At 36.4% G+C, this 10,898-nt stretch overlaps 1 protein-coding gene across 2 annotated transcripts in view; it reads left to right on the plus strand.

Moving 5' to 3' along the window:
• The window catches only part of LOC107707906 (cingulin-like protein 1), a 32,666-nt gene extending 25,713 nt beyond the window's left edge, over positions 1-6,953 (plus strand). For both annotated transcript variants that reach the window (XM_016512020.1, XM_016512022.1), the window contains exons 13-19: positions 251-409; positions 525-614; positions 3,616-3,699; positions 3,842-3,966; positions 4,047-4,155; positions 4,307-4,470; positions 5,611-6,953. In XM_016512020.1, coding sequence (XP_016367506.1) covers positions 251-409; positions 525-614; positions 3,616-3,699; positions 3,842-3,966; positions 4,047-4,155; positions 4,307-4,470; positions 5,611-5,767 — 888 coding nt within the window. In that variant the 3' untranslated portion in view covers positions 5,768-6,953. The remainder of the gene's footprint in view (positions 1-250; positions 410-524; positions 615-3,615; positions 3,700-3,841; positions 3,967-4,046; positions 4,156-4,306; positions 4,471-5,610) is intronic.
• The last annotated feature ends 3,945 nt before the right edge of the window (positions 6,954-10,898 follow it).

A 10,898-nucleotide genomic window follows, 5' to 3' on the forward strand; every position in this document is an offset into this window, starting at 1 on the left:
TCTTTTCACCACTTCTGTATGTTTATTGGTTCATTTAATTATGCTTTCAGATACCAATAAGAGTATAATACTGTCTGATCTGTTTTACCCATTTTTACCAAATCAAAATCCACTACAGAATTCTGAAGGTTTTCTCCTAAAATCAGTGCTGAAAATGTGAAAAATATTTCATCTTAGACCTGTTCCCAGCCATCCGTCTGGATGTAAAAGAGTTCTCCGACTAAAATGTGACTGTGTTTGTGTGTTTCAGCTGGCTCGTGTGCAGGAGGATCTGCGACAGTGTCAGAAAGACAGAGATGAAGCGCTGCAGAGAGTGAAGGACCTGGAGCAGAAGGTTTTTGAACTAGAGGTCGAGACCGAGACCAAAGCCCATTCAAACGACAAAACCAGACAAGTCAAACTCTTGGAGGTGCAGCACTAATAGAGACATGTCTTCTTTTTACCGTCATCAAATGTTTCTTGAACTGTTGACTGTTATAATGTAAATTTGTTCTAATGTACAAAGTGCGTTCATCTGTCAACAGGACCGTCTGTCTGCGGTGCAGATGGAGCTGGAGGAGGAGAGACAGAATGGAGACTTGCTGTTGGAGAGAATAGACAGGGGAAGAGAACAAGTGAGATCCTCTTGACACACATTGTTATTCATTTTTTACCATAATCAATAGTTAAATCATTAACATATATGGGAATTTTGCAGTGAACAATTCTATCTTAAATTTTAGATTTTTTTAGACCGGGCATATCCCAGATGTCTCTTTTCAAGAGGTGCTTCCTGGGATGCTTTTTAAATCGTATTGATGAAGTTTTCATGTATATGTACCTTTTCCTCATCTCGCCCAACTTGCCCATTTAAATGGTTAAAATGTTAGTTTATAATCAAATTCATACAAACTAATGTAAAACATTTAATCGTAAGCCCTTTGTAATCGTAAGCACATTTGACTGGTGTCTGTATTAATTTACATATAATTTACATTAAAGTGAACTGAAGAAATGCACAATTTTCAAATCATGTCTCTGCCGCTCAAAATGTAGTATTTTTAGTCTTTCTCCATGAGTATATTGTTAAGCCACACACACTTTTTCATTCCTGGTGAAATACAAGTGACAGAATTGAACTTGAATGCTTGATCCGCTGTTGGGTTCTTCTTTTTAAAGTTGCACTCGAGATTCAGAGTTAATTCACACCAGAGCAAGAGAAAGATGGAGTGTGAGAGGGAGTTCATTGTAAGAGGAGCTTGCGTAATCGTTATCTCGGTGCCTGCCTCTTGGTGAAAGAGTGCCTGTCCGAATTTCAGGCATCAGTTAAGAGCTTTCTCTAAAGCTCCACTTCGGCCAAAATATGCAAGCGGCCAGGCATCTCAAGCCGGCCAGTGGCAAAGCTGACTCTAAAGTAAGCAAGATAATCCCAGTAAAGGAAACATGTTGCAAACTCGGGCACAGATGATACATGTTTTCTGAGAAACAAGGTCTGGTTTCTACAAGCTTTTTATGGAAGCAAGACAAACTTATATGTGCAGTTTATTTTTTGAAGCAAGCCATTTTAGGATCATGCATCATTTGGTTGGACCTATGACTTCTTGAACTTGGACCTTTTAAAACTTTCTTCACAAGTAGCCCAAATTCCCCCCCCTCGTTTATTGTTTGCAAAAGCTAATCTGGCGCATTGGTCCGATTGCACCTGTCGCGCCACATTTAGACCCCTTTAAAAAGCGACAAATCTAGATCAGGGCTGAAGATGTGATTAATAGATTATGAAGGAGTGGAGCGCGTGAGCTTTTTTTAATTGTCTGGAAATAGAGAATCGAGGCGAATATAATGACACAATAGTGTTACGCTATAAGGCCGAGGTGAGTTTGTGTGGAAACAGTAAAGGGCTCTGTGGAGACGGGGTGGTGTCAGGATGGGCACACCTGCGTCCATGGCAGCAGGTGCACGAGCGGCTGTCTAAATGAGAGTAATCTCCCGCTCTTTGCTCACATGCTCTCTGGCTCTCTCTTTCTCTCCGTGTCTGTATCGCTCTCGTGCTTTGATTAGTTTCAGTGTGTTTTCTGCTCTGCTGACGCAGCGCCCTGCAGGGTAGAGCGGCACACGCGGACCATCCCTCATCCCTGAGCCCCGCTGTCACACGCTAATTGGCATAAAATATCATCCACTCTTAGCGCCTGGCAGCAGACAAAAAGAGTCGTCTTCTCTCTATCGATCGCTATTTCTCCTTTTTCAATTTCTATCCCTTATTCCATATCTGTCTTCACTGCCACTGTCTTAAGGCAAGTTCTCTCTACATTGTCAACATTTTTTTATGGATTTCATGCTTTGAGTGACTGATGTCCATGAGAAATATTTTGGTTTGGAGAATTACAGGCAGGTTCTATCTAAATGTTTTGGAGAAATTATAGAGAAATGGGAACGATTAATTTGGCTAATGAAAAAAAAGAGAGAGTAAATATATGCATATTGATGTTATTGCTCCAAGTATTATACATCAGCTATTCAATTCAAGCAAAAAAAATCTTAGATATGTAAAACTACATACACTACTGTACTACACCAATGTTTTTTTTTTTTAAAGAAATTATTTTATTCAGCAAGGATTCATTAAATTGACCAAAAGGGGCAGTAAAGACATTTATGTTACAAAATATTTTATTTAAAGTAAATGTTTTTTTTTTTTTATTATTAATCAAATAATCTTGAGGAAAGTGCATCACGCTTTCCACAAAAAATATTAAGGAGCTGCTTTTAACATAACAATAATAATAATGATAAGGCTAATGATTATAAGTAGAAGAAATGTTTGAGCACCACATCGGTATTAGAGTATTAGAATGATTTTTGAAGGATCATGTGACACTGAAGACTGGAGTAATGGCTGCTGAAAATTCATCTTTTCCATCGGAGTAATAAATTACATTTCAAAACAATAAAATAGAAAATGGTTATTTTAAATTAAAAAAGTATTATTGTAAAATATTATTACACAGTATTTTTGATCAAAGAAATGCAGTCGATAGTCAAATAGAAAATAGAAATATTAGAAAAAGTTCCCCTAAACATATGAACCGTAGTTTATCACCATTTATTTATTTTTTGAAAGTTTAAAAATGTGACCCTGGACCACAAAACCAGTCACAAGGGTCAATTTTTCGAAATTGAGATTTATACATCATCTGAAAGCTGAATAAATAAGATTTCCACTGATGTATGGTTTGTTAGGATAGGACAATATTTGGCTGAGATACAACTATTTGAAAATCTGGAATCTGAGGGTACAACATATCTTCATGGAACATGATCTTTACTTAATATCCTAATGATTTTTGGCATACAATGTATTGTTGGCTATTGCTACAAATATACCTGTGCGACTTAAGACTGGTTTTGTGGTCCAGGGTCACAAGTATTAAAAATTATCATCAAGTGAATAATGATATTTTATAGCCTTTTAGGGCTCCTTTTAGCAATGGTGTAAAGCAAGGTGTAAATAGCAGACAAGACCGAGAGGTCTTCATATACTGGCATGTTTTTAGTTCGGAAGGAGTGTTTTGTTATTGTTGGTGTGTTGCGTAAGTGAGGTTTGCCACTAATGTTTGTGTTGCTGTGTTTGTGTGACAGTTGGAGCAGATGAGGAATGAGCTGATGCAGGAAAGAGCCAGCAGACAGGATGTGGAGTGTGACAAGATCTCCCTGGAGAGACAGGTAAAAACAAACCCTTCTGACTCTGATCGATGCCTTAAACCAACCATCATCTGCTCCTATAGCTCCTGACCTCTCAAACTAGCAAAACTCTTCACCTGTAACTTCCTTTATATACAATTATACATTCCTTTTCTGTGTCAAGAATAAGGATCTGAAGAGCAGGATTACATATCTGGAGGGATCTCACAAGCCTAGTAAAGAGGGATTGGTGGCCCAGCTGGAGAACCGCATCCAGGAACTAGAGGAAAGACTGGAAGCAGAGGAGAGGTAAATGAGAAAACTAATGCATTTAGTGTGTCCTAGACATCATGTCTGATATTAAGTTTAATTAATTAAATATTTAACAGGGAACGAGGTAACCTGCAGCTGGCGAATCGTCGACTAGAGCGCAAAGTGAAGGAAATGTTGATGCAAGTGGATGAAGAGCATCATTCACTGCAGGATCAGAAAGATCAGGTCAGTAAACATCCTCCTCTGAGAAGAAAACTAACATTTGGAAATGATATTTAATGGGCCTTTATAGGTATGTTGCAATACTGTTGTCGAGTTGTGATGAATGTGTAGTCAGTATTGTTCTTATCTGATGTGGTGCTGTGTGTGTGTGTAGCTGAACCTGCGTCTGAAGGCTCTGAAGAGGCAGATGGATGAGGCGGAGGAGGAGATCGACCGACTGGAACACAACAAGAAGAAACTGCAGAGAGACCTGGAGGAGCAGCAGGAGGCCAATGAACAACTCCAGAGTCAGCTCAAAGCACTGCGCAGTGAGATGAGGTAACCATTCGAACGCTACTGAGATAAATACATTACTGCTGATCCGGGTTCAACTCTGAGCACCGTGATGTCAGCTAAAATATTTCATTACCACTGATGGAATGATGTCTCACAGTATGTGCAGTTCAAATCGAGCTACACTGTTCATCTCTCTGTCCAAGTATACATGACACAATGTGTCATTTAATATTTTAAGGATTAAATACACGTTGCACATCACCTTTCATAATAAAGACATAATTCAGAAGCCAATTGTAGTCTGATTAGCATGTATACATGCTGGACGAATCTGAGCTACTGTTGTATTACTGTATCTAGGTCTGTTAGTCAGACTTCACAAAATTCAAACTGGTACAATTTCAGTCAGACTAAAGCATTTAAATTTTAAAACGGCTAATAATTGTTTAAATCAAAGTTGTTAAGTACATGTACATGCATTCAGTGATACGTTATTTATGCTGCTGGTCAAAAGTTTGGAAAAATTCATGTTTTTGAAAGAAGTCTCTTATGCTCACAAATGGTGCATTTATTTGATCAAAAATATATTTAAAAAAAAAGTATCATTACAATTTAAAATGTTTTCAATTGTTTTGAAATGTAGTTTATTCCAGTGATCCTGTGTAAAAGCTGAATTTTTAATTTCTTTAGTGTTGAAAACAGTTATTTCTGCTTAATATTTTTGTCTTCTTTCAAAAACATTAAAACTTTTGACCAGTAGTGTATATTATTACTAATTGAAAATCAACTCTTGAACATATTTTATACATTTACACAATGGACAGGCTGGTTTAATATTAAAAAAAAATTATACTTTCATTCCTTATTTTTAAAAAGTATCATTACAATTTAAAATGTTTTCAATTGTTTTGAAATGTAGTTTATTCCAGTGATCCTGTGTAAAAGCTGAATTTTTAATTTTTCTTTAGTGTTGAAAACAGTTATTTCTGCTTAATATTTTTGTCTTCTTTCAAAAACATTAAAACTTTTGACCAGTAGTGTATATTATTACTAATTGAAAATCAACTCTTGAACATATTTTATACATTTACACAATGGACAGGCTGGTTTAATATTAAAAAAAAATTATACTTTCATTCCTTAGTCCAACTAAAAATGGGCATTTTGTTGTTAATCCACAAGGCGCAAGAACAACTCGGCACCAGTCCTGAATGCCGATGATGATGACGATGATGATGATGATGATATCAGCACTGATGGCGAGACCTACTTCAGTTCTTCATCCGGCTACAAACGCTCCAGCAGTCAGGACGCCATCATCTCCAAATTCTCTCTGTGAAAACGCTACTGGAAATTGGAAAGGAGTTATGAAGAAAGATGGAAAGATACATTTGTGCTCTCAGTTATGAACACTTTGCCACAATTTCATGTAACAATGAGCCCGATCCCAATGCCTTTTTCCCATTATATATTTTTGCTATATTGCTATATTTTTGTACAAGTAGTCTTTTATGTGTTCAACCCTATTGATACTGTATAGCACTGCATATCTGCGCAGAATACAATGTTTGTCAACTGCATTTTCTTTTTCTTTCTGTTCTTCGTTCTTTACTGTTAAATATTTTAATTGTGCAGTTCCACTAAATCCACTGACATAAAAAGCCTTTAAATGATGCAAAAACTCCATTTGATATTTAGCTGTCCGGAATGACTGACAGATCTGAAGACAATTCAGACAATACATATTAAGGGAAGTATGTATGAGGGACATTTTTTTAATATGAAAACATACAGTTACAGCCAACTTTTTTTACTTAATGAACAAGCTGATTTAATGTTATTTTTAGCTATTCATATGAAGCTGCTTTCACTTCTGTAAATGTTCATTTCATCTTTTAGCATTATTCCAGACAGCGCCATGAAAATGTACAGCAACTGGCTGCACCAATCTGTAGACCTGTTACATTATATTGACACATTTATGTTTCCAGGATTTTTCACTCATTTCTGAAGCGCAAAACAGTGTTATGGATTAAACCATATGAGCCTATTGTATTATAAAAACATTTATAATTGGTTTCACTGTACCTTTATGCTACTCATGGGATGCTGCCCTGTACCTGCACAAATGTGAAAGCATCTGTGTGCCTGTTGTTTCAAAAGTTGGAAAAGAAATACGTCATTTTTCCTATGCAAACCTTGTATATTACTGTTTTGACAATCACCCTATGAGAACACTGTGATGATTTGCACTGTATGTTGAAGTGAACTCTTTGTGTCCGGTGCTTAAGTGTTGTTTAATGGAACAAAAGCTCTATTATTAGTCATTAGTGCATTTTTTAAGGTTAAAAAAAACCTATCTCTCTGTACACATCTACATTAAAAAAATAAATAAACTCCACAGTTAACCCCATGATGCTCTGTCTGTTTTCTATTCCTTGCTTTTTTATTTCTTATTAGAATTTAAAATGTACCGGCAGTAATCCACCATCAGAAATGTCAATAACATGCATTAAAAATTAGATTCTGGCACCAAGTATTTTGTCATTTCTATAGTCCAGTTTTTCTCAACCAGGGGGCCTCTGCAAACTACTGGGGGACCAAATAAGTGAAAATTATTAAAATTTTCTTTCTACAGTCTTAAAGTGCTAAAAACAGTAAAAATAAAGATATACAACATTAAACTGACATATGTTTGTTTGTTTTTTACACAATGTCTAAATTTAGATAGGGGGAGGGTCTTGCATTCAAAAGGTTGAGAAGAACCACTGTTTAAGTCTAGATCCTGATCCTGATGTGCCTTTAGCTAGAGAAACCAAACTGATATAGCTCTTCTAGAAGAGCCAGAAGCCTCCCCCAATGTTGAGAGAGGACTGCATTTGTGTGATATGCATGTCTATTACACAGCTGAGCTGTGGATGAGAGGCCCTGAGCCCCATTATAAATCCTTTGGCTGTTGTCTTGAGATCTGGTCTGTATTGTGGCAACACAAAACAAACTAACCTCCTGATGTGAGAGGAGCATCTCAGCCTGCTGTGCAGAGATTCTTGGCAAAACCTTCACTCATCAGGGTGGGGCTGACATGGGGACTATAGTGAAGATCCACGATTCCTGAAATTCTGAACCCACTCCTCACAAACACACACACACACAGCAAAGAGAGAGTAAACAGAGTGCAGGAGAACAGGACTTGCTCTTGCCCTTTCTTTCTTTGTTTCTGACTTTGGTTTTCCATTTTCCTCTCACTCTCAGGTTTTTACTTTCACCACATTTTTAACTTTATTCTTTAACTTATTGTTCTTGAATCATTTGATCCTTTTTGTATTTGCATACAACATATTTTGGTATATCTGCGATTCAGTAAAAGATCTTGTTTTCTCTGGGAAACGTATTTGTTGGATTGCATTTTATCATGCCTTTTTCTAATGTCGTTATCATTTATAATTTTTGTTTTATCCTCTTAAGTGCCCTTAAGATACTCTTGGTGTACTGCTGGTTAATTAAGCCCAATAATCAAGTTAATTTAGAGGAAAACTATTGATTCAGTGTAGTAAAATACCATTTAAAGTTTGGGGTCGGTAAGATTAAAATTTTTTTTTATATATATATATAAAGTCACCAAGACTGTATTTATTTGATCAAAAATACAGTTAAAATCTTATATTTCATTTCATAACAAAATGAAATATTATTACTTTTTTACAAATTTAATTTATTCATGTCTTCAGTGTCACTTGATCCTTCAGAAATCATTACTTCGTGTTTGAGAAACGTTTCCCATTATTTTCAATGTTGAAAACTGTACTGCTTAATATTTTTGTGGAAACTGTGATCCGTTTTATATAGAAAGTTCAAAAGAACAGCATTTATTTAAAATAGAAATCTTTTGTAACTTTACAAAAATTTCTTTACTGTCACTTTTGATGAATCCAGTGCATCCTTGCTGAATAAAATTATTTTTTTCCAAAAAAATCTTACTTAACGAGTCAAACTTTGTAGGGCAGACTCAAAAAAACATCTGCTCTGACAGAACACACCAGTGGGTGTTTACCTCTACTACGCTCACAGATAACATGTTCCCAAGTATTACTTATAAATGTCAAATAACCAGTTCTCGGTGCTCTTTCTTTGTCTCCTGTGTGGACATCATAACAGAGTAAGATAGTAAGACAGTCATTCAGCTGTAATTACTCACCTGTCAGCTGCAGGTGAACCTGCTGCATGGCTCATGACGAATAACAACAAGGCAATTATTCCAAGACAACAGTATTGCTGGCTAAACAATACGTGTTGTTTGTTACAACAGCAGGAGGCCATCGTGCACATCTTTCAAGTGCCTTCCGAGATTTGTTGTTTTTAATTTACTTTTGAATCCTTTCTTTTTTAATATATGTGGGTTTGAAAATGAATGTAGTGTCACATAACATAACATAACACAGCTCAGCCAGTCATGTGCTGTTGTCACAGACCATGTTAAAAGGCTGAGAACCTCACAAAAAGGCAAAGCACTATGCCATATGCCATATGCCATTGTTTCAGGCAGGATGTGCCATTTGCACTGGGAAAAAAAAGTGTGGGCCTGCAAATTTAAATAGGGTCTTCTATGATATTTTATGTTATATATACAAAACCACACCTAACCTAAATGGTGGAGTCAACCTGAACACAATATAACAGAATCGTTCCTTTGGTCAAATTCAGACTAAGTCCTCTTCCTATGGTCAAATTATGCCATAAAACACATAGTATTTTATTGTTACTACTTTTATACCGTTAGCAGATAACTGTTCAAAATGGCATGTCTTTTATTTGTTAACATTTGCTGATTGACTTTCTTTCATAAAATGGTCTGGTGATAGTAACTGACTTCATTTTAGGCCCACTACATTTCCTGATATATAACCTCTCCAAACAAACATTTGCATTCTGTTTCTCCCTCTCTCTGTTTTTCTTCCTTATCCTGTTGTCACTCCTCATCTCATAAATGTGTCTGATCTGCACCTCAGGGAATCCACCCTGTCTAGTAAGACCAGGTAAGCAAGGTGACAATACGTAAATAACACAATGGGTACATGTAGGTTTCTAACTCACCTTTTCTTTTCCTTTTAAATGTGAGAACAATCAAGCATAACCTGCAGGTAATGGATGTAACAAAGTTTACCAGTAATGTTGTGGGAAATGGTGTATGTGAACTTGAATATGTCACATGGTTAGGATGACAAAGTAACTAGATTTATCTTCAGGTCAGAGGAGGGGAGAATTCATCTGCCATATGCTACATCCTGTTTTAGCATTAATGAGGAAAACCTCACAGCCAGGAAAATGTTGTAATGTGTGTTGTCCTCTGAAACAGCCAATAGCTCCCCTGAATAATTTATGTAGTTACTGTATAAAGCCATTCAATTTTATGCAGGTACTGTGTGCTTTAATACGTAAGCAGTGTTTACAAGACTGCAGACGGCATACAGTGGTGTAAATTTGTTCTGCTAAATTACATCCATGACAATTGCACTATTAACATAAAACATAAATATTGAAGGTCCATAAAGGCTCATAGGAAAATATTAAAGACCATTACAAATTGTTTATGCTGTGCTGATTTGGATCGTTATAGCATTAACGATACACTATTGGAATTTGTCAAAAGAAACAGGCTGGATCGGAAGAAAAAAAAATTCATAGTCCAATACAAAAACTACATAACTAGGCTAGGCAACAATCCGCCAACAGCATAACAGAGAAACGGCGAGTAAAAAACACCAACACGCACTGCCACTGACATTTTACTTTAGGGCAAAACAGAGTGTCCCACCCATAGGATTGCTATCTAAGGTAGGGCCTATGTGATTGGTTATTGGAACGCTAATTCACAATTTTAGCCAATCACAACGTCCTATATAAGAATGAGTCACTAGCAAAAAAGAATCAAGTTTTATAGTAGAGTCGATTCTGATACACAGTTACTACTATTTATAGAGAATCTTTTGGTGTCGACTCCACAATTGTTTTCAGTTGTTTTCAGTTACTCTGATAGCATAGGGGACGTTCACACGCAAGCTGGCTGCCAAAATGTATTATTTTTAGTTAAAGATGAGTATTATTCTAGTCATGTCATATCAACACGGAGGCCCCCCACGACGCATTTGAGCTGCCCATCTCTCTGTAAAATAATTCAGCGTTTATTTGTCTCCTGGTATGACTGGAGTCATTTCATGTAAGTGAATATGATTAAACTGTTTTCAAAATACCATCACTCCAAAAACACCTTCATCAAACCAACAATTTCGGGGATGCTAACCGTGAAATAAAATATAATAAAATGACAAGTCTGTAAGTTAGCCCAACTCAGAAAAGGTTTGCGTGAGAACAGGAGAATCGATCCTCCTACTTGTTAGTCACACGAGTCGACTCACCTTTTCTAAGAAACATCTGTTTATTTGTAGTAAGGAAATATCTTATACGTGACCCTG

Source organism: Sinocyclocheilus rhinocerous, unplaced genomic scaffold (assembly GCF_001515625.1).
Source record: "Sinocyclocheilus rhinocerous isolate Xijiao unplaced genomic scaffold, SAMN03320098_v1.1 scaffold2852, whole genome shotgun sequence".
NCBI classification, from domain to species: Eukaryota; Metazoa; Chordata; class Actinopteri; order Cypriniformes; family Cyprinidae; genus Sinocyclocheilus; species Sinocyclocheilus rhinocerous.